This window comes from Choloepus didactylus, chromosome 10 (genome assembly GCF_015220235.1).
Source record: "Choloepus didactylus isolate mChoDid1 chromosome 10, mChoDid1.pri, whole genome shotgun sequence".
Lineage (NCBI taxonomy): Eukaryota > Metazoa > Chordata > Mammalia > Pilosa > Megalonychidae > Choloepus > Choloepus didactylus.
The window spans coordinates 87140456-87164611 of record NC_051316.1 but is presented as its reverse complement, the minus strand read 5'-3'; the positions used below and the strand labels follow the sequence as shown (position 1 = coordinate 87164611).

General features: G+C 40.6%; 2 protein-coding genes across 4 annotated transcripts in view; one reads left to right on the top strand and one right to left on the bottom strand.

Moving 5' to 3' along the window:
• The window catches only part of LOC119504648 (ral guanine nucleotide dissociation stimulator-like), a 69537-nt gene extending 65386 nt beyond the window's left edge, over nucleotides 1-4151 (bottom strand). The window contains exon 1 of the mRNA XM_037796989.1: nucleotides 4091-4151. The gene's annotated coding sequence lies outside the window, so the exon portion shown is untranslated. The remainder of the gene's footprint in view (nucleotides 1-4090) is intronic.
• An 11980-nt stretch (nucleotides 4152-16131) lies between these two features.
• On the top strand, nucleotides 16132-20631 carry EXOSC3 (exosome component 3). Of its 3 annotated transcripts, none has more exons than XM_037796997.1 (4): nucleotides 16132-16334; nucleotides 16887-17036; nucleotides 18866-19017; nucleotides 20196-20631. In XM_037796997.1, the coding sequence occupies exons 1-4, from the start codon at nucleotides 16137-16139 to the stop codon at nucleotides 20395-20397; spliced, it is 702 nt and encodes a 233-aa protein (XP_037652925.1). In that variant the 5' UTR covers nucleotides 16132-16136; the 3' UTR covers nucleotides 20398-20631. The 3 variants fall into 3 exon arrangements, with proteins under 3 accessions (XP_037652925.1, XP_037652924.1, XP_037652927.1); XM_037796996.1 differs by having other exon boundaries at nucleotides 16132-16466; XM_037796999.1 differs by lacking the exon at nucleotides 20196-20631 and having other exon boundaries at nucleotides 16132-16466; nucleotides 18866-19021.
• Nucleotides 20632-24156: the final 3525 nt, after the last annotated feature.

Sequence of the window (24156 nt, the reverse complement as noted above, 5' to 3'; positions counted from 1 at the left end):
TTGAAATGTTCTTTTATTGTATGTTTTTTTTCTTTTTAACTTTTTTTTCATACAGTTGATTTAAAAAAGAAGGGGAAGTTAAAAAAAAAAAGAAAAACAAGGAAAAAAAAAGATGTAGTGCCCCCTTGAGGAGTCTGTGGAGAATGCAGGGGTATTCGCCTACCCCACCTCCATGGTTGCTAACATGACCACAGACATAGGGGACTGGTGGTTTGATGGGTTGAGCCCTCTACCATAAGTTTTACCCTTGGGAAGACGATTGCTGCAAAGGAGAGGCTAGGCCTCCCTATGGTTGTGCCTAAGAGCCTCCTCCCGAATGCCTCTTTGTTGCTGAGATGTGGCCCTCTCTCTCTGGCTAAGCCAACTTGAAAGGTGAAATCACTGCCCTCCCCACTACATGGGATCAGACACCCAGGGGAGTGAATCTCCCTGGCAATGTGGAATATGACTCCCGGGGAGGAATGTAGACCCAGCATCGTGGGACGGAGAACATTTTCTTGACCAAAAGGGGGATGTGAAAGGAAATGAAATAAGTTTCAGTGGCAGACAGATTACAAAAGGAGCCGAGAGGTCACTCTGGTGGGCACTCTTACGCACACTTTAGATAACCCTTTTTAGGTTCTAAAGAATTGGGGTAGCTGGTGGTGGATACCTGAAACTATCAAACTACAACCCAGAACCCATGAATCTCGAAGACAGTTGTATAAAAATGTAGCTTATGAGGGGTGACAATGGGATTGGGAAAGCTATAAGGACCACACTCCACTTTGTCTAGTTTATGGATGGATGAGTAGAAAAATAGGGGAAGGAAACAAACAGACAAAGGTACCCAGTGTTCTTTTTTACTTCAATTGCTCTTTTTCACTCTAATTATTATTCTTGTTATTTTTGTGTGTGTGCTAATGAAGGTGTAGGGATTGATTTAGGTGATGAATGTACAACTATGTAATGGTACTGTAAACAATCAAAAGTACGATTTGTTTTGTATGACTGCGTGGTATGTGAATATATCTCAATAAAATGAAGATTATTAAAAAAAAAAAAAAAATTACGAGAACATTTCCAGAACTGCAGGACGTGAGTTGCCAGACTGAAAGAAAACTCCCAAGAGGTGAGCAGAATAAAGAAAAAAACAAAACAAGAAAAGAAAAAACATATAATAAAGTACATCATTGAAAGCTTTCATGGAGCAACAAAAGGTCTCCTACATACAAAAAGAATCACAATACTACTGGACATCTTACCACCAAACCAGATGGTAGAAGACCATGGAACAATGCCTTCAACATTCTGAGGGTAAATGATTTTCATCCAAGAATTCTATATTCAGCCAAAGTATCAGTCAGCTGAGGGGAAAGAACAGACACTTTCAGAAAGGCAAAGGCTAAAAAAATACCTTCCAGATTCCCTTAAGAAGCTATTGGAGGTTATGCTTCAGCTAAACGAACAAGTAAGGCAAGAAAGAAAAAGTAATCCAGGTATATCCAACAAGAACAGTGAAGGGAAGGTACAAAAGATAGCTGTGCAGCAGACCTGGTAAGCAACTGGGCAAGTGAAAGAGGACAGGTTGGGGGGGAGGGTGGGGACAGAATGGAACTGGAATCTTGAACTCTACTAGAAAAAAAAAAACAGATGCTGGAGCACTAGGGAAAATTTAATAAGTACATAGAATACCAAGCAACTGGATTAAAATGATGCAATTATTAACCCCAGGAAAAATAAAGGCTTATATAAAATGTATTACTTGGCCAAGAAGATAACAATATTTGCACTGTTGTAATACTGTAAAAAATGGCTTCTGATTTAACTAAAAATTGTGCTGTAACTATGGTGTGTGTTGACAAAAGCAGGAAGAGTGGAAGGTGTGGAAAGGGGAAGAGCTAAGTCCTCATCTTCCTTATCAGGCAGTCAACATGTACTCTGACAATTAAGAAATCAAACAGTATGCATACATTATTTCAAAATACCAACGTAAACTATCAGACAAAAAAGCTGGAGATGAGGGGGATTGCCCCTGGGGATGAGGACTAATGGGTGGCAACAGATGGAAAAGTGATCTGCTGTTTTCAAAATCCTACTTTTAAAGCTATTTATATCCATTATTGAGATGAAAATTAATTTTTTAAAACTCCAAACTTTCCACCTATCTTATCAGACTCTACCTTATTTTTATATATACAAAAACTATTGTCATTCAGTGGCTATTTCAGTCATTCAAAAAGGTCTCGAAACTACAAAATTTAACCAAATAATATTTTCAAGGGTGGAAGTCATGTTATTGTTTTTCCTCAAACATACTGCTTTTAGCTTGGAGTAAAAGTAAATTTCAAGTGGAAGGATATCTGACATAAAATGTTCACAAAGCTGGAGAAATACCCAAGAAATGCAAAAGAGGTAGTGGAGCTGTCCCTAGTATGGAAACTTCCCCTTGGACATTTGTACAATGCCTTTGATCTACTAGTTTCTAGGGCACAGGAATATAACTGTGTTTATGTTTGTTTGTTTGCTTTTGTTTTTTGTAGTAACTATTTCCACTTAATTGCTCCACTGCTATCTGTTATGTTAGGATCAGGCTGTATTTTCATTCAGAAAATTTCTATTTGCCTGTCTCCACACTATCCTAAATTATGAAAAATTTAAAACAAAAAAATTAGAATAGTAGTTTTAAAATATTCCCATCAGGTGGCCTAAAGGTAGCGTTGACTGATAAATGGAATGGTGAACTATGGTATATACATAAATCCTCGGCGGGGACAAGAAGGAATGAAGTTGTAAAATATGAAACTAGGTGAATAGACCCTGAGGACAGTATGTTGAGAGAAATAAGCCAGAATCAAAAAGACAAACATTATAATGCCTCACTAATATAAACTATAATGTGCAAACTCTGAGAATTGAATCTGAGAGCATAGTTTATCAGGAGAAGGCTTATTGTAAAGGTTCCTAGACTGTAAGCTCCTACAGCAGTCACATCCATTCATGAGTTTTAACAGTTATTTCTAAATTTTGAGATGCTGAGCTGTTTGTGTATAACCTAGTCAGTCCCTATAACTTTCGGTATTTGTGTGACACCTGGGACTCAGAGCCAGAGTTCGGGAGATATGAATGCCAGCATTACCCCATACAGCAATTGTTTAAAAAGCTGAAAAAGAGATCAGACTTCAGTTAGAAATATGAATGAAATGTATTTGGTTGGGAATAAGATAAATCAGACTAAGAGGTAAAGGATGATGTTGACTGTGTTTTGGAATCAACTTTCATGTGAGATGTTTATTTGGTGCAAAATCTGTATTTTCTGTAGCACACTACATAATTTAATTTGTATGGTCAGTTTATGCAAACATCATAATTAGATAAAACCTTGAATAGGGGGTGAGATCTGGTTGTTTTGTACAGGTTAGCATGAAGCCCTGATACATCCCAGAGTAATCTGGGCAGAGAATAAAAAGTATTTGCAAAGCTGCCTTGAGGGACTGGAGAAAAATGTGGAAATATTAAACTTCCCCACCTGAGGAATTACTGATATTCTCACAAGCATTGGGACTACCAGTTTAGTAGGCTGAGCCCTTGATCTTGGGGCTTGCCCTTATGCAAAGGAGAGGCTAAGCCTATTTATAATTGTGCTTAAGAGTCACCCCCAAAGAACCTCTTTTGTTGCTCAGATGTGGTCTCTCTCTCTAAGCCCATTCACCAGGTAAACTCACTGCCCTCCCCCCTACATGGGACATGACTCCCAGGAGTGTGGCTCTCCCTGGGATGAGCCCGGAACTGGCACTGTGGGATTAAGAAAGCCTTCTGGACCAAAAGGGGGAACAGAAATGACACAAAATAAAGTTTCAGTAGCTGAAAGATTTCATTCCGGAGATTATTCTTATGCATTATATAAACATCCCTTTTCAGTTTTTAGTGTATTAGAATATCTAGAAGGAAATACCTGAAACCGCTGAACCCAGTGTTCTGGTTTGCTAATGCTGCCATTATACAAAATACCAGAAATGGATTGGCTTTTATAAAGGGGGTTTATTTTGTTACAAAGTTACAGTCTTAAGGCCATAAAAGTGTCCAAGCGAAAGCAGCAACAATAGGGTACCTTCACAGAAGAATGGCCAATGGCATCTGGAACACCTCTGTTGTCTGGGACTGGCTGGCATCTTCTTCCTTTCCTCCCAGGTTATGTTTCAAAATGGCTTTCTCCCAGGATGTTTCCTTCTAGGTACCTGGGGGTATTCTCTTAGTTTCTCCCAGGCAAACTCTGGAAAAGCAAATGCCTACTTTCAATGGCCATCTTCAAAATGTCTCTCTAAGCTACAGCCAAGGTCAGGAGCCCACAACTCCAAACATCTCTGAGCTAAGCCATTAGCGTCTGGGTCTGTGCCAGTGTTTTGTTTGTTTGTAAATTCATTTTTACTGAGATATAGTCACATACCATACAGTCATCTAAAGTGTACAACAGTTGTTCATAGTACCTTCATATACTTGTGCATTCATCACCCCAATCTATTTTTTGAACATTTTCCTTATACCAGAAAAAAGTGAAAAAAAGAATAAAAACTAAAAGTAAAAAAGAACACCCAAATCATCCCCCCACCCTATTTTTCATTTAGTTTTTTGTCGCCATTTTTCTACTTATCCATCCATACACTGGATAAAAGGACTTGATCCACAAGGCTTTCACAATCACACTGTCACCCCTTGTAAGCTGCATTGCTATACAATTGTCTTCAAAAGTCAAGGCTACTGGGTTGGAGTTTGATAGTTTCAGGTATTTATTTCTAGCTATTTCACTGCACTAAAACCTAAAAAAGGTTATCTATATAGTAAGTAACAGTGCCCACCAGAGTGACCTCTACACTCCATTTGGAATCTCTCAGCCACTGAAACTTTGTTTCATTTCATTTTGCATCCCCCTTTTGGTCAATAAGATGTTCTTAATCCCATGGTGTCAGGTCCTGATTCATCTCCAGGAGTCACATCCCAAGTTGCCAGGGAGATTTACAGCCCTGGGAGTCAGATCCCATGTAGGAGGGAGGGCAGTGAGTTCACTCGCCAAGCTGGCTTAGCTAGAGAGAGAAGGCCACATTTGAGCAACAAAGAGGTACTCAGGGGGAGGCTCTTAGGCACAATTAAAAGCTGATTTCGCCTCTCCTTTGCAGTCAAGAGCCTCATAAGGGCAAGACCCAAGATAAAGGGCTCGTGCGCCAGTGTTTTTAAAGGACTCAGTGATTAACTCAAGACCCATGCTAGATGGGCAGGGCCACACCTCCATGGAAATAATTCAATCAGAGTTATCACCTACAATTGGCTGGGTCACATCTCCATGGAAACAACTTACCCAAATATTCCAACCTAATCACACTAATATGTCTGCCCCCACAAGACTGCATTAAAGAACATGGCATTTTGGAGGACATAATACACCCAAACTGGCACACCCAGTATTCTTGATTCTTGAAGGACTAGATGACTATATAGCTTACATGGTATGACCATGTGATTGTTTAAACCTTGTGGCTCTCACTCCCTTTGTCCAGTGTATGGACAGAAGAGTGGAAAAATGGGGACAATAAGTAAATGAATAAAAGGGGGGAGGAAGGGTTTGAGATGTTTTGGGTGTTCTTTTTTGCTTCTACTTTTGTTTTTATTCTATTTTAATTTTTGCTCTTTTGAGTAATGAAAATGTTCAAAAATTGTGGTGATGAATGCAAAACTATATGATGATACTATGGTCACTTGATTGCACACTTCAGATGACCGTATCATATGTGAATATATCTCAATAAAATTGCATTAGAAAAATATATACCCATCATCCAGATTAAAAAACTGTTAAGATTTTGCCAAACAATGCTTCTTCTGTCCCTCTCCTTTATCTGTACAAAGTATTTTAAAGCAAATCCCAAGCCTCATGTTATCTTGATCCTATATTTTTTTATAACATCTTGATTGAGATACAATTCACATATCATATAATTCATCCACTTAAAATGTACAATTCAGTGTTTTTTTTAGCATAGTCAGAGTTGTGCAACCAACACCATGATCAATTTTAGAACATCTTATCATCCATTTAGCTGTCACCCCCAATCCTGTCATCCCTTGGTAACCATTAAACTACTTTCTGTCTCTATGCATTTGCATATTCTGGACCTTTCGTGTAAATGGAATCACACAACATGTCATCTTTTGTGTCTGGCTTCTTTCACTTAAGATGATGTTTCCAAGTTTGATACAATTTGTATCATGTATCAGTACTTCAGTACTTTTTCTTTTTTAGGGCTAAATAATATTCCATAATATGGATATACCATTTCTTGTTTACTCACTCATGAGCTGATAGATATTTGAGTTGTCTCCATTTTTTTGGCTATTATGAATAATGGTACTGTTCTATTTTGCTAATGCTGCTGTTAAGCAAAATACCAGAAATGGATTGGCTTTTATAAAGGGGTTTATTTGGTTACAAAGTTACAGTCTTAAGACCATGAAGTGTCCAAGGTAAGTCATCAACAATCAGGTACGTTCACTGGAAGATGCCCAATGGTGTCCGGAAAACCTGTTAGCTGGGAAGGCACGTGCTGGCATCTGCTCCAGAGTTCTGGTTTCAAAATGGCTTTCTCCCAGGATGTTCCTCTCTAGGCTGTAGTTCCTCAAAAATGTCACTCTTAGTTGCTCTTGGGGCATTTTTCCTCTATTAGCTACTCTGGAGCAAAAGTCTGCTTTCAATGGCCATCTTCAAACTGTCTCTCATTTGCAGTTCCTCTTCTCAGCTCCTGTGCATTCTTTGAAGTGTCCCTCTTGGCTGTAGCAAGCGCACCTTCTGTTCTAGTTTGCTAATGCTGCTGGAATGCAAAACACCAGAGATGGACTGGCTTTTATAAAAGGGGGTTTATTTGGTTACACAGTTACACTCTTAAGGCCATAAAGTGTCCAAGGTAACACATCAGTAATCGGGTACCTTCACTGGAGGATGGCCAATGGTGTCCGGAAAACCTGTTAGCTGGGAAGGCATGTGGCTGGCATCTGCTCTAAAGTTCTGGTTTCAAAATGGCTTTCTCCCAGGGTGTTCCTCTCTAGGCTGCAGTTCCTCAAAAATGTCACTCTTAGTTGCTCTCGGGGTATTTGTCCTCTCTCAGCTTCTTTGGAGCAAAAGTCTGCTTTCAACGGCCGTCTTCAAACTCTCTCTCTCATCTGCAGCTCTTGTGCTTTCTTCAAAGTGTCCCTCTTGGCTGCAGCTCCTCTTCAAAACGTCACTCACAGCTGTACTGAGTTCCTTCTCTTTGAGTCAGCTCATTTATATGGCTCCACTGATCAAGTCTCACCCTGAATGGTTGGGGCCATGCCTCCATGGGAATATCTCATCAGAGTCATCACCCACAGCTGGGTGGGGCACATTCCAAGCAAATCTAATCAGCACCAAAATGTCTGCCCCACAAGACTACATCAAAGATAAAGGTGTTTGGGGGACACAATACATTCAAACTGGCACACCTTCTGTCTGAGCTTATACAGGGCTCCAGTGAACTAATCACGGCCCACACTGAATGGGCAGGACCATGCCTCCATGGAAATCATCCAACCAGAATTATCACCTACAATTGGGTAGTTCACATCTCCATGGAAACACTCAAAGAATTACAATCTAATCAACACTAAAAGGTCTGCCCACACAAGACTGCATAAAAGATAATGGCATTTAGTGGGACATAATACATTCAAACCAGCGCATAAAAGATAATGGCATTTAGTGGGACATAATACATTCAAACCAGCACAGGTACTATACACATTTGTGGGCAAAGTTTTGTGTGGATATAGGCTTTCAGTTCTCTCTAGCATATCCTTAGAGTAGAATAGCCATGCAATGAATAAAGGAACTGTCAAACTATATTCAAAGCAGCTGCACCACTTTACATTCTCACCAACAATATGTGAAGATTCCAATTTCCCCTTATCCTTGCCAATGCATTTGTTACCATCTTTTTTTAGTATAGCCACCCTAGTGTGTGTGAAGTGTTGTCTCAATGAGATTTTAATTTGCATTTCCCTAATGACTAATGATGTTGCGCATCTTTTCATATGCTTGTTGGCTCTTCGTATATTTTCTTTGGAGACATATCTATTTAAATCCTTTGCCCATTTTTTACTTAGGTCATCTATCTTTTTATTCCTGAGCTGTAGGAGCTCTTTATACATTCCATATACAAATTCATTGTCAGATATATGATTTTCAAATATTTTCTCCCATTTAGTGGGTAGTCTTCTCACTTTCTTGTTGGAGTTCCTTGAAACACAAAAGTTTTTAACTTTAAGGAACTCCAATTTATTTTTTCTTTGGGTGCTTGTGCTTTCAATGGTGTCTTATCAACAAAACCACTGCCAAATCCAAGGTCTGGAAGATCTACCTCTGTTTTCTTCTAGGAGTTTTATGGTTGTAGCTCTTGCATTTAGGTCAAATATCCATTTTGAGTTAATTTTTGGTAATGGAACAATGGAGGGGTCCAGCATCATTCTTTTGCATTATGGCTATACAGTTGTCCCAGTACCATTTGTTGAAAAGACTATTCTTTCCCCATTGAATGATCTTGGCAAACCTGTTGGAAATCAATTGCCCATATATATGATGGTTAATTTCCAGGCTCTCTAATTTAATCCATTGGTCTATATGTCTGTCCTTATGCCATCACTGCACTACACCATCTTCATTACTGTAGCTTTGTAGTAAGTTTTAAATTGGCAATTGTGATTCCTCCAACTTTGTTCTCCATTTTCAAGATTATCGTGACTATGCTGGGTCCCTTCAATTTCCATAAGAATTTTAGGATCCACTTGTCAGTTTCTACAAAGAAGCCAGTTGCAATTTTGATAGGCATGTGTTGAATCTGTAGATCAGTTTGGGGAGTTTTTTCATCTTAACAATACTGTCTTCCAATCCATGAACATGGGATGTCTCTCCATTTATTTAGCACTTCTTTAATTTCTTTCAAAAATGTTTTGTGTCTTTAGAGATTAAATCTTTCACTTGTTTTTAAGAATTTACTCCTAAGGTTTTTTTTTTTTTTATGCTATTGTAAATGGAATTGTTTTCTTACTTTCATTTTTGGGTTGTTCATTTCAATTGTATAAAAATGCAATTGATTTTCATATATTGTTCTTATAAACTGCAATTTGCTGATCTCATTTGTTAGTTCTAATAATTTGTGTGTGTGTATGTATTTCTTACAATTTTCTAAATACAAGATCACATCACCTATGAATAAAGATAGTATTAGTTTTTCCTTTCAATCTGGATGCTTTTAATTTCTTCTGCTTGCCTAATTGCCCTAGCTGGAACCCCAGGTTTTGGTTTGCTAAAGTTGCTGGAATACAGTATACAAGAAATGGATTGGCTTTTACAATGGGGACTTATTAACTTACAATTTATAGTTGTTAGGCTGTGAAAATGTCCCAATAAAGGCATCAACTGGGTGATACCTAGACTCTGAAGAAAGGCTGCTGGCATCCAAGGCACTTCTGGAACCAGCATCTGCTGGTCCTTGGATCCTGGGTTTCATTGCTTTCAGCTTCTGATTCCAGTGGCTTCCTCTGTGGTACTTGATTAGCTTTTCTGGGGCTTCTCTCTTGAAACTCTTGGCTTTTTCTATCCTTTATCCTCTCTTCAAGGATTCCAGTAAAAGGATTAAAACCCACCTTGAATGTGGGGGGGTCACATCTCAAACTGAAATAACCTAACTAAAAGGTCCCCACCCACAACAGGTCTGCACCCACAAGAATAGAGTAAAAGAACATGGCCTTTTCCGGGGTACATAACAGCTTCAAACCAGCACACCTTGGCAAAGTTTTAATAAGAAGAGGAGAGAACAGACTTCCTTATCTTGTTCCTAATCTTAAGGAGGGAAGCTTTCCAGTCTTTCACTATTAAATATGACATTAGCTGTAAGTTTATCACAGATGCCTTTATTAGGTTAAGGAAGTTCTTTTCTATTTCCAGTTTGTTGAGTTTTTGATAAAAAGGGTTATTGGACTTTGTTAAATGCTTTTTCTGCATCTATTAAGATGATCATGTGGTTTTTGTCCTTTATTCTACTGATACAATTTATTACATGAATTGGTTTTCAAGTGTTAAACCAACCTTGTGTTCCTGGGATGAATCCCATTCGGTCATGGTATATAATGTTTTTTATATGTTGCTGTATTTGATTTGCTAGTATTATGTTGATATTATGTTGATATATATTTTATGTATCCCTATTCATAAGAGATTTTACTTATCAATAGTTTTCTTTTCTTGTGATGTCTTTTTCTGTTTTAATAGTGCCAAAGTAATATTGGCCTCAGAGAATGAGTTAGCATGTGTCTCCTATTTTTTGGAACAGTTTGTGAAAAATGGGTATTGATTCTTCTTTAAATGTTTGACAGAATTCACAGTGAAGTCATCCAGGCCTGGGCAGACCTTCTTACCATCATTCATGAGTTTGTTGATCTTACAACCTCATAAAAACTCAGCAATATGTTGCCTTTCAGTTCTAAATTCACCCTTCACTGCCTGCTCTAAGAAAACTGATCTGGGTCTTTTAAATATTTTTCCTTTGCTATCTGTCATGATGTTAAGTTTTGTAGGTACAAGTTGCTGGAGAGACAATGCAGGAAGACTGGCTTTTGCTTCCTGTTTTCCAGTATGCTCATTGGCACACTCCAACAGCAAGCCATCTTATCCAGTATCTGGTTCCTGCTTTGCTTCTTAGCCAAAAAACACCCAGTGGCCAGCAGTTTTCCTTAGCATTCTATTGGGCAGTTTTGTAATGAAGACTTCCAGGAGACATCTTCCCATGAATAGCTTTCCCCAGCATCCTAGAAGTGCTGGCAAGTTCTGAAGGGCAGGTTTCAAGCAACATCCCCTGGTGCAGCCTGCCAGTTCCCCTGATTGCCTGTCAGTGAGTCATGGCCATACCCTTTCCAACAAGGTCTTGATCAACTCTAGCTGGGGGGATAGGGCTCTTTCTGGGTACTCTATCTTAGCGTGAGTGATAGTGGCTATTCCTTATATTTGCTATTTCTACATTGCTTAGAGTTCTCTTTACTTTTTACTAGCCAACTTTTTGTTATTTCAATGCTCTGTTATAGTTAATAATTCTTTATATTAAGCTCTCCTTTTCAAATTACCATGTGGCTTCTATCTCCTATTAGCCTCTGACTAATACAGACCTTAAGCTTTTCCACAGACCCATCTATGTTGGGACCTGTTACATAGAAGGCATCTCAGTAAATAGAGCCTGGAAGAGTCTCTCACTAGTATCATGGCAATTTTTATATGCAATTCTTACCATTTCACGCTCTTTCTTTCAGTCATCTTACATGCCTTGAGCAACTACTGTCTCTATACTCAAGAGCTTGCAGTGTAGCAAGAGGTAAAACAAGGGAGTCAGAAGCTAGAAGAATAAAGCTGACATGGTTGCCTGAGTTTGCCAGGGTGCTATGACCAATACCATACAGTATTTTGGCTCATGGTATCAGAAGCTAGAAGTCTAAAATTAAGGTGTTGGCAAGGAAATGTTTTCTCCCCAAAATCTGTAGCACTCCGGTGCTGGCTTGCCGCAGTCCTTGGGGTTTCTTGGCTTGCATATTTGCCTCCCATCACATGGATCTCTCTCTATCTCTGTATGTATACTCTTTGGGTTTGCACTTGCTGATGGCTTCTGGTTCCTCACATTTTGGTTCTCTCTCTCTGAGACATCCAGCAAGAAGGATTGAGATCTCTCCTGATTCAGTTGGCCATACTTATATAGGATCTTAGAAGACCCTAATCACAAATGAGTCCACACCCTGACTCATCTTTACATATTCAAAGACTCTATTTATAAATGGTTTCACACCCAAATGAACATGCATAAATATTAAGAACATGTTGGTGCTGGGGTACATAATTCCATCTACCATTAATGGCAAAACGCAGGTTATGCTTAGTGAGCAGTCCAGATGATGAAAACATAATAATAGCTGGTGAAAATGCAGTGAGAGATGATATTGCAGAGATAAGCTGGAGTCAGATGGTGAAAGGCTTGACTTTTGTTGGGTGAGGCAGTTTGCCAAGTGCCTAGAATATCCTTGCTGAGAAGACCAACCATTGCGATAGTGAGCAGTTTTTGTTGCTAGTTACAAAAGAAATTAAATAGGTCAAGACAACCACAGTGTGACTACCACATGCTAGGCCCTTGGACATGGATTCCTCAGTTGTGGCACAACCCACAGCATGCATAGCCACCATCTGGGTCTATTGCATTTGCTCCATGGGATTTAAGTGCTACCATGCTGATGCTCCTACTGTTTGCTGTGTTAAGAGTAATAAACATCATAATGTGATCCACTGCCTCTCAACTACTTTTGGTACCTAAGGAGTTACGGTAGGTGAAACTGCTTGCTGGCTTGGTCATCTGCTCTGGATTCTTGTTACTTCTTGCTCTCCTTTGAGGCTGATGTCATTCTCTGATAATTCTCAGGCAGAATTTGGACTTATTTCTGAAGACAGTGGGGCAACGCATGGGAGTTTTAGAGTAAGGAGAGTGACATGGTCAGAGGCAGATTTTAAGATGGGCAGTAGCTTGGGGAGAAAGGACTAAAGGTTGAGGAGTGAAGAGAGTGACCAGTTAGAAGGCTGTGAAAGGGCCTGAGAACAGTGGTCAAGGCATTGGAAAGGAGTGAGAAAGGAGGAGCAGGAAGACCCATCTCTTAGGCTTTGATTCTGACAGAACTTTCTCTGATGTGGTTTGGGAATTGAGCAATTACCAGATAACAAATGTGTTGCTTCCCCCTGCCTTTAAGATACAGTCAAATGTCCTACCAAAACCTACATAAGACCTCATGCTTTTATACATGCTATTCTGTCCTCCTTGCTCTTTCCTGCCCTTCCTCACTCTTCTTAGAAGAGGTATTATCACTATTTCATCTTTGAGGAAACTGGGGCACAGAAAAGTTAAGTCAGTGTACATGGATACACAACTTCTTGTTAATTGGTTATCTCTAGGGAAGTAAAGACAATTGAGACTGAAGGGAGAATAACTTTATTCACTTTCCAACTGTTTCATTTTTTAAATGTTTTTTCAAAGTCAAAAGGGGTATAAAATGACTAACAAAGGGTGGCATGACATATGTTACAAAATGAGAATAAATATGAGCTAGGAAGATGTTTCCTTATTTTAGAAATACAAATAAATGGCAAAGCTGATGAAAACCAGAAAATCAAGTGATTCTGAGTATTTGTAATTGGTTTTATATTGTGATATACCAGGACAAAACTTAAATGCCATTCCAAAGAAGAAAGAATCTAGCTTACAACAGAATTTAATTCAGATTGGGGGTAGGGGACAGCAGGCCACATGGTATTTTATGGAATTGCTAACACACATACAAGACAAAATGTGGTAAGGACAAAAAGGTGTTCCTATGTTTTACTTTCTCCCGTAAGTCCTATGTTTAAAAAATAATGATTCTTGGTGAATAAAAACATGTGTAGCAAGTAGAGTGTCATTTGTGCTGCGATAACTGGGAGCATTTATACTTCATGATTAAATCCTGTACTTGAAAAAATCTATTAACAATACTCCTATGGATTATTTTCCTATTAATTTCAGCATGTATTTCATTTGTAATTTTTAGAAACCAGTAAAAAAATTTTAAAGGCTCACTCAAGTACCTGGTATAGGTAACCATTTCATCCTCTGTACCGTCGGGGCTGACACTCTAGTTAGGTATCTGTGGCAGCCAACACAACACTTGGGCATTATTATTTGTAGACAGTAACCTCCCCTAGGGTGGGAACCATGATTCGACTGATTCTCCAGCTCAATCCCCAGTCCAAAGCAGATGCTCAACAAGTGTTAACTGAAATGAAAAACCTCACTGGTCAGCAAAGAAAAGCAGCTTTTCAAACTTCCAAAGTAACCGACATTTCTAGAGTAGTTCAGGGAAAGTCCGGAAGGCCCTGGTCCGGGCCACCCTCTCCAAAGGGCAAATTCCCCCGGGGAAATACTAAAAAATGGGGAGAAGATGTGCGCCAAAAGGCACAGAAGGCGGCGCTGCTTCTACCGCATTGGCTCCAAATCCGCAGCCCCCAGACAAGGGGCCAGATCCACCTGGGCGGATCCCGCCAGGAAACTCAGGCGCAGGCTCCGGGCGCGGCTGGCCTCGATACCGGGAAGCAAGCCTGCCTGCTTTGCGGAACCTCAGGGTTGCTCTACCTTCACCCAGTCTCCGCGGCCACAACCAGAAAAGGAAGCACACAGCGTTCAAGAATACGAACTTCGTAATCACGACCCTAGGTTAAGATCCGCGCGCCGCTGGAGTTCGGGGCGGCGGGTTAGAGCTCCGCTCCGTACATTCGTGGCTTCCGTTTACCACCTGCACGCGGGCGAATTCCCGCATCCGTGGGTCCCCTGTCCCAGGTCCCTGGCGCTAACCTATGCGCTTTCACTCACCCGCAGGAAGCCGAGGAGGCGCAGCACCGACACGGCGGCGCAAAGCGTCGTGGGCCAGGAGCTTTCCCGCGTGCGCCCCGCCTTCTTTGGCCCCGCCCCGTCTGGGCGTGCATGGGTGGGCGTCGCCCTGAAGGCGCAGACGGCTCGCCCCCACCAGGCCCTGAACTTCCTTTATCCAGTTGACTGTGCTCTTCAGGGTCCTCAGTTGCTTCATTTGTTTACTTGAGAACTGTCAAATGCTGTCCCCACAGGGAAGTGTATTTGATAGAGCTCCTCAGCCAGTTTTGTACCGAGTTTCTTGCAGACACCCCAGTACCATAGTAGGGTGCATGAAAGACAGTCCGTGGAGTATTTCCTGGGTCCCTCTATGCCTTACCACCTGGGCCTGAAATCACTGAGCACCCTCCGGCAGTGGCCTTCTGCCAGTGAGGATCAAGGTTGGCTTGATCACTGACTACCTACTGGTTCCAGGCCCTCTGGTGCTGGATGGGAGTGAGATGGAGAGAAGCAGAATCTACACCATCTCTGCTCCAGGACCTCTCACATCTATCAGGGAAACTGACCAAGGACGTTTCTTACAACAATCTGGCCTCATATTACATCCAAAGAAAATGGCTCGCCAGCATCTCGCCAAGTTTGGAGGATGTTACAGGTGGTCTATCTTAAACATCCTAAAAAACTAAAAATTCGCTTTGGAAGCAGATGCCTCAGCGATATGAACAGCAGAAACGGAAGGGTAGTTAAAAGCCACTGGTCAGAGCTACGCCCTCCTAATCCTCAGGAGCTCTCACGACTGCTGAGGAATCTGACCAAGCACTATTTGAAGGTGCCAGTTGACAGAGAAAATGGCGATTTCAAGTAAGATCCCCAGAAGTCAGAAGAGCAGAAGCCCTGAAGTGCTACGGATTTGCAATTTAGCCGTTTCTCACATGGGCAACAAAAATGTGCTCAAGAGAAAGTAGCAGAAGGGATTTAAATATAGCTACTGATTTCCTCAGGTCATATGAGGTGAAAACTGTGAAAATGTGGATATAATGTTTATATTTTCAGGAAAAAAAAAGTCTAGGAAGAAATATACACTAAAATGTTAACATTCATTCATTTCGTGTCAGACCCTGGGCTACAAAGAATCAAAACTGGAACTGAGAGCCTAGCAAGGGAGACAAACATGGGCAAGATCGATGTTATGTTTATTTTCCCTTTTTATTCTTTTCTCTAGCAACTACCAAAAAGGCTGTATTTTGAAAAATAAAATACTTTTTCTGGTAAAAAGTCCGCCACCCTTCTGGGGACGCGGTGGGACAGTGGAGGGCAGTATGGGCTCTGAAACCACCCAAAGACCAACTCCCGAAGATCCCCGGGATACTACGGAACCATACGTGGGAGCATCTTGTATTCACGGTGAGACCGGCCACAAGACGCATACACACAAGGAAGTGGAGGCTCCGCGATGGACTTATACTGCACTGTTTCTCATACCCACCTGCGGTCAGAATGCGAGATAGGCAGCCAGTCAGTGATACAATCACAGCCACTTTGGGGGACCCACCGGCTCACAGGATTACACTTCGCAGACTTAGAGCCAACTCCAGCGCACCGCCACCGCCGGAAACGGAAAGACCTGGGCTGGCTGGAGACTGGAAGCGGAACCGGAAGTGAAGTGTTTTAATGGTGCCCGCGATGGCGGAAGCTGCTGCTATAGCTGCCGAATCTCTTGCTGGCGGCAGGGCGCGGGCGGCGCGTACAGTGCTAGATCAGGTGGTGCTCCCAGGTGAGGAGCTGCTGCTGCCGGAGCAGGAGGATGCAGAAGGCCCTGGCGGTGCAGGGGAGCGACCGTTGCGCTTGAATCCTGGAGCGCGTTCGCGGGTGCGCGTAGTGTGCGGCCCGGGCTTGCGGCGCTGTGGGGACCGCCTGCTGGTTACGAAGTGTGGCCGCCTGCGTCACAAGGAGGCAGGCTGCGGCGGTGGCGTTTACTGGGTGGACTCGCAACAGAAGCGGGTGAGATGGGACTCCAGAGGGGCGGTGCGGCCGCAATAGTGGTGTCCTGCCTTAGAACGACTTCACGGAAGAGGCAGGGAGGGAACCCTGGAGAGGCGTCTCATTTGTGGCCAGCCTAGAGCCACCATCAGTTTAGAACCTAGGGACTTCCTGGTAAGGATGCTGATGGGGGGATTCCAGGAGTGGATGCTGACTCGAAGTAATAGACTGTCACAAGCTGCAAACCTGAAAGTCTGATGTGATTGTTTTTCTTTCATTGAATATGATCAATTTGTTGTAAGGTTTGTGTTAATAGCTTGAATTTCAAAAATAATTTCTAAACTTCTCTTTAATAACAAAGTAACCACTACGGTTATATTTCCAGGATATCTTGAAAATGATTGTTATTTATGGCTGTTGTACTGGTTTTTGTTTTTGCAGTATGTCCCAGTGAAAGGAGACCATGTGATTGGCATAGTGACAGCGAAATCTGGAGATATATTCAAAGTTGATGTTGGAGGGAGTGAGCCAGCTTCTTTGTCTTACTTGGCATTTGAAGGTGCAACTAAAAGAAACAGACCAAATGTACAGGTAATGATGGGAGCCTTTGGTTTCAAAAGTAAGAAAGAAATTCATTTTTTAGAACAGGCAAATATCCAGAATGCTATCTCAATTTTCTGCAAAGCATGGCCTATTTTCCCAGTTCTGTAGGCTGATGTTTGAGCATCTGTGTAATCAGTCACCCCATGCTCCCAGAGTTCCTTTAGATGCTTTAGCTCCTGGACCAGAGCCACATATTTATATTCATTTGCTACATTGTTTTGGGGAATGTTTCATTTCAACTGAGTTGAATGGTTGTATCTATTATCTCTATTATCATGGTACTAGACAAGGAAGCCAGCCATAGGCTCAGGGATGGAGGAGAGACAAGTGGTGCAAATTGCCAGATCAGCCAGCCAGTCATCCTGATTGTAGGTCCTGGACTGGCATCCCACTGTTTTCCAACAATCCTGGAGTTGACAGAGGAGCAGTCTTGTTACCTCAGGCTTTCAGTTTGGGCTTTTCAGGCAGCATAGCCACATTTTTCCCTTTCTATCCAAGCTAGGAATTTGGTAGTTTGTCTTTTTTACTCACCCATCATGTGTTTTTAGTTGCTTAATCTTTTTTTATTCCATCTAATCTTCCACATTCTACCCCTTTATCTCCACTTTGCAAGTTCAGGCCTTAGCTAATTCTTGAATGGACTTGGTCCATGACCTCCACGTTAACATCTCTGTCTCCACACTTTTGCCCTTTCATCCAGGCTTTTCAAAGTTGACTTCCTCACACACTTCCTTTCGCAAAACATAAATGGTTCTTCAAGGCCTACAGAATTTCTTGGAATGACACTTTAGGGATCTTGCCTCATCCATAATTATATCCTTCATACAGCCTTGCTTGAGCTACACCAAACTTTTAACAGCACCACTAAATTCATAAAGTTATTTCCTGCCTTTGTACTTTTGCTCATGCTGTTCTCTCTGTCAGGACTGCCCTATCTCCTCCTCAACCTGTGGAACACAGGCTTATCCTTTGAAACCCAGGCCAAATACCCCACTGCCTCTGTAAAGCTATCCCCACTCTTCAGTCACTTTTCTTATGACTTAGCTTTAGCATTTACTGAATTCAGCCTTGAATGAAGGTTGTGGTTTATATGTATGTTCCCACTGCCCTCTAAGACCAAGTACTTCTGAAGGGCAAAGAATGTTGTTCATCTCTAGCCACCATGGTATAGCAGATACTTAAATGTTTATTGAGTGAACAGAGTACATTCATTCTCCATTTCCTCAGTTTCATCAATTTGAAGTTCAGCTAAGATTTTTAAATATACTTTGCATGAAGAAGTATCAGTGAATTACTTCAGCTATTTTGCTTAAATAATTTGCATGCCAGAAGTTCCTTTCTCTAGCTGTAAATTTTCTAGAATCTTAGAGCAGTGCTAGCTAATAAAATTTTGATGATGCTAATGTTCTCTGTCTACACTGACCAGTATGTTAGCCACTAGCCATGTGTAGCTATTGAGTATTTGTGATGTGGCTAATGCAACCAAGGAACTGGATTTTAAACTTTAATTTTAATCTAGATATGTTTAATTAGCTAAATATAGCTAGTGGCTATCATATTGGACAGTGAAACCCTAGAGTGTGTTCTCTGGCCTTGAGATGGCTTCCAGTCTAGGGATTTCCTGGTGGGTGAAGGAGGAAGTAAGTACATGTTAATTTTGCCTTTCATCACCCAACACCAGAGCAACTGTGGATCCTGGAGTGTAGTCAGTCCCACAGACATAGAATGTAAGTGGTTGGCATTGCTGCCCATGGGAAAGAACCAATCGCAGCACCTAGTGAATGGTTTGCTATGATGAACTGTTGTTATCATTGTAGGTTGGAGATCTCATCTATGGCCAATTTGTCGTTGCAAATAAAGACATGGAACCAGAGATGGTCTGTATTGACAGCTGTGGACGGGCTAACGGAATGGGTGTGATTGGACAAGATGGTCTGCTTTTTAAAGTGACTTTGGGCTTAATTAGAAAGTAAGTCTTGATGTCCCTTGCTTGTCTACCTCCTTTTATAATTACACCTTCTTGGAAAGCTGACTAATCATTGGGATTTGGATTCTTCTTAGCAAAGTTGAGTTTCTCCTCAAAGTTAAAAGTCAGTGTCCCATTTTAGTATAGTTGTAAAATCATGAATTTAATGCCACCCCCTCTTAACATAAATACATCAAATTCAGATGTATTTGGCTGTGTAGTTTCTGGTGTTGGTTTGGGGTCTGGGCTGGTACTTCATGCTTCAAGCTCCTCTCTGCCCTTTTTCTTTTCTCCCAGAAAATCTGCTGTTCTTTACAGCTAATATATTTAGCCCAAATCTGAAAGCCAGCCTTGTTCCCTTCATTTGAATACAGATGCAATTTAGAATTTTACAAAATCACCAAATTTCTCTATTAGCGGGGGCCAAATGCAATTGGGCTGTAAGGATCCTGAACCTTGTGCAGACATTCACAGAAGGCTCCTGCCACCCTGGCCTGGTAGATGGTGTCTCCACTGAGACCGATTCTCTTTGTTAAGTGCTTAGACCTTTACCTATCAAAGTTGTACCATATAAAAGGGCTTTACTCATAGAGCCTTTTGGAACTCCTAGAGTTCAGTGCTCTCTTGAATGCTTCTCTTTGCTACCTATTCTGCAGATTTGGAGAGTTAGTTTAGGACATTAGAGAAGCATATTACTGGCCAAGCAGCACCCTTCGGGTTTGAAAGAGCAAATGCTCCTCTCCAAGTTTTAAATTTAATACCAAGAAATAACTTACATGAAGGGGAAAAAGAGTTTAAAGTCTTCTTTTAATATTGTAGATAATAAAAAAGCTACAATTCTAAAATCAAGAATTAAGGTACTCTTGACAATTTAGGGAAAGAATTTTATAAATTTTTTGCAAAGTTGCTGATACAGGGAGTTTGATTTCTTGGTATGGGGTAGCCCAATGTTGTGATCTCTGGTATATTGGTAAGAGTAAAGCTTTGTGGAAAGGGGGGAGGGGGGGTGGCGAGAAGCAAATGTAGTCTTGTACTTTGTGCCTGGAATAATATTGGGGGGTGGGGGTGGGGACTTCAAATAATGATGAAGAACTGTCCAGTAAAGGAATCCCCTTCTAATGGAGAGTCAGGATACACATACCACTTGACCAAATTTCATTTTCTTTCCTCTTCCCCACTAGGCTTCTAGCTCCAGGCTGTGAAATCATACAGGAAGTGGGAAAACTCTATCCACTGGAGATAGTATTTGGAATGAATGGAAGAATATGGGTTAAAGCAAAAACCATTCAGCAGACCCTAATTTTAGCAAATATTTTGGAAGCTTGTGAACATATGACAGCAGATCAAAGAAAACAAATCTTCTCTAGACTGGCAGAAAGTTGACATTTTTTAATGGATCAGTTGAGCCAAGAACTATAGTTTTCCTTGGGAAGACTTTTTTCAGGTGACCCTCTCCACATCAGATCTTCAGAAATCAAGATGTGAATGTACATATTTGCTTGTTACAGTTCTAAAATAAAATATTTTTACAAGAAATTATAGGAGTTTCTTGTGGGTGAAAAAGTCACTATAAAATAATGATATTTTTGTTTTTTACAATAAAGTTTATTAAAGTTAGTATGTATGTATACATATTTATTTATTTGGTATTAGCTTTATTAGATATTAGTTCCCTTAGTTTCTATAATAAACTGGAAGTCATCATTAAAATAACAATTACTTCCTGATTAAAACAGTAAAATTTAGAATATAAGAAAACTATTAAAAAAATAAACAAAACCACCTTAATTCCATTATTCAGTAGGTGAATATATAACAGCTAACAATTACAAGTTTACTATGTGGCAAATACTGTTTCATGTTTTCCACAGATTAACTCATTTATCCTTCCTAGTGACTGCAGAAGACAAGTCGCACAGTTGAAGAAACTTAGGCACATAGTTTAACCAACCTATGTTCTCAAGCATTATTTGTATATTTTTCAAACTGGAATTTTAAGATTAGAATTTATATATCACTTTTTAATATACTTTGTTCATGTCATACATTTAACACATTCCTTTGATGTTTGACATTAAAAATTCAATAACTGTATAATATTTCATTCTCATGTTACAGGATATTTCAGATAGAGCCAGTTTTTTGTTGTTACATAAATAACACAGATCCTCATCTGAATCCAACTCTAGCCAAATCTCATTTTGCTAAGCCAAATCTCATTTCCTATAAGCCAAACAGGAAAAATAGTGCCCAAGTTTTGAAAAAATGGGAGAGTTTTGTGATTCAGTTGGAGAGGAAATTCTTCCACACTATTTGGTATTTTAAGCAAAGCATTTATAGGTGAAAATGAAGACTGGTAGATGAGTCAGGTCCCTGGTTCTTCAGTCATGGACCACTTTGAGAATATGATGCAAGTTTTGTACTATGATGAAAATTTTGTGCACTAAAGCCTATCCATAGGAAGTCCCTTTTAGATAGATAATAGAGATTAGAGAACTCATTCAACATGTTGATAAAGACCAAGGAGCATTGTGTTCCTAGACATGTTCAGTATAAATCATATACATCTGAGGTCTGGCCTGTTTTTAAATGAATAAAAAGCACTGATATAACTGATCAAGTGACCATAGCTCCCAAGAGATTAAATTGTGAAGGGAAGCAGATAGAGCAGAGAAGTAATTTTTTGGTTCTTTGTGATAGTACATTTTCTGAATTTGCCAGCATGCTTAGCTATTAAGCTTACACACCCAAACTAGCAAAAGAAGTGAGGCAAATATGTCTAATTAAGACAAATGGAAAGGAGATGCAAGAAAAAGGGAAACACTGAGGTTGTGAAGTTAAGAGGTAGGTTACTGAACATGCTCAAGAGACAGAATGCAATCTATTTTCTGGCTTTTTCAAGTTAGACTCGTCAGTTCGGTGTTCTTACTTTTCGGTTTGATCATTCAACAAATGTATATGGAGAATCTAGTTTGTAAAAGATGCAGAAATATACAAAGATACTCACCTGAATTGTCCTGTTACGATCCTAGCATTAGGAAGGGAGAGAAGGCCTCCACGGCCATACTTGGTATAAAGGAGAACAGGATAATAGCCATGGGAAGGAGCAAAGTGTTGTGGGGGTGCTCAAAGCAGGAGTAGGTCAGGGCAGGCTGATCCTGCAAGGATATGTATAGCATGTTAGTGCAGAGGGGAAAATCAGGACGATTAGAGGAGGATGGAAAAAGTCAAAACTCATGGCAGTTTCATGAAAAACTCGATACGACAATTATTTAATTTTTAAACTATCTAAAGAGTAGGTCTCTCACAAATACAGCTAAGTGTACAAAAGCTAAATTCACATGCCCAAACCCCTGTAGTTTTAGGGCTAATTCCTTGTTACGTAAACTTGTTTACATAGTCAACATATACCTGGGCACTTCCTGTGAGCCAGGCACTATGGGAGAGACAAGAGTATAAAATATGGTCCCTTATCTTTAGTAGCTTACATCCTAGTGAAGATCCGAGATGTCAAATAAAGGCATGTGTGTGCCACTGTCATCTTCTGCCCTACTCTTCATCAAGGCACCTTTTCCCAATGAATCCTGGCACTGATTCCAAAGACTTTGCTCTGGTCAGCCATTATAGGTCAGAGGTGGTACTTGTAATGACACCTGAAAATATCTGTGGATGTTCTGTGGATTTCTTCGGTGTGTGTGTATATAATGTATTTATGTGTACATACACATACATGCATGCATGCATTCTTTACATGCATCAAGTATCAATAAGAATACCTAGCATAGGAAAACAAGGATTTGGAATTATGGGTAAACTGGAGTTCCAGGAAAAATAGGAACTGTTTCAGGAAGACAGGCCAGATCACCACCAACAAACAACATCCTAACCAATTTGTGGTGTGAGAGGCTGTACTGACCCAAAGTCAGGAGGATACCAGATTGGGAAGACCTGAACTCTGGTCTTCTGGCAGAAGGAGCTCTGGATGAACTCACTTACAATGAAGTGGAAATGGCATAGTAAGGGAAAGAGTAAACAAGCAGGCCATCCAGGGGCTGGGACTAAATGCACATAGGAATTTCGTAAAGCTGGAGATGGAAGGAGTGCAGAAGAGAAAATTATCTTTGCATTACATATAAGCCACACTCCTCACTAAAGGGCTCACAAGTGGTAATAAGATGAAAGTAGTTCCTGTAACACTGCTGGCATATGAATGGATGACTGGGAACTGGTATTTCTCTTAAAATTTGATTTGAGGTTTTGCAATACCTTACTACTCAATACAAAATGACCAGTTCAAGATGGAGTGCTAACAAAACCTATTTGTTATCCTGGCTCCAGTGTAGTCTTTGCTAACAGGTATCTTTCATTTAAGGGTTTGATATTAAGTAGAAGCCATGAGTGTGGCTACTTCTATGAATTTGAGTTATAGAGGACAAAATGGCTCTCCAGAGGACATACCAGATCACTCAATGGGGTATGTTCCTAACCTGCCCTCAAGGAGGCCAACTCAGTCCAAGCAGTCTCAGAAAGCTGTCAGTGTCTAGCTCCTCTTAATAAGAGCCACCCATATTTTCAAGTCTCCTTCTAACGTCCAGATGGATCAAGACTCCAATGACAGTCTATACTAGAAATCATTCTTATTGTAGCCATAGACAGGAGGGAAGAAAAGAGTAAGTTGAGGTAGGAGCTGCATGCACCCAAATGGGGCAAACAATAGGATTTTTCAAAATGTGGTCCTTAGACCATTTGCATTGAAATTACTGGGGTAAACACCAAATTTCTGGACCCCATCTCAGACCTACTACAAGGAGGCAGGGGGAGGCAGGAGTTTTCACTTTCAACAAGGCTTTGAGAACCAACCCTCAGTGGATGTGTTTGTCTTGGGTACTCTACTTGAGCCCTAGAGCATAGTTGAACAACTTCCCCTCTTGTCTCGTGGTCTCAGGAATCAGACTACCTAACTTCAGAAAAATCCAGACTCCACTACTTACTAGTGAGTGACCCTGGTCAAGTCTCTTGATCTTTCCAAACCTTATTTTCTCATCTATAAACAACAACAACAACAACAAGAAAACATAATAATATAGTACCTTCCCTCAATGGGTTATTAGGATGATAAAATAAAATGATATAAAATCCTTT

What these genes read in the sequence shown, in the direction of transcription:
- EXOSC3 (XM_037796996.1), top strand. Translation starts at nt 16,137, where the DNA reads ATGGTGCCCGCGATGGCGGAAGCTGCTGCTATAGCTGCCGAATCTCTT. An exon ending in TGGACTCGCAACAGAAGCGG is followed by an intron (nt 16,467 to 16,886) that starts GTGAGATGGGAC and finishes TTGTTTTTGCAG; the next exon opens with TATGTCCCAGTGAAAGGAGA. An exon ending in ACTTTGGGCTTAATTAGAAA is followed by an intron (nt 19,018 to 20,195) that starts GTAAGTCTTGAT and finishes CTTCCCCACTAG; the next exon opens with GCTTCTAGCTCCAGGCTGTG.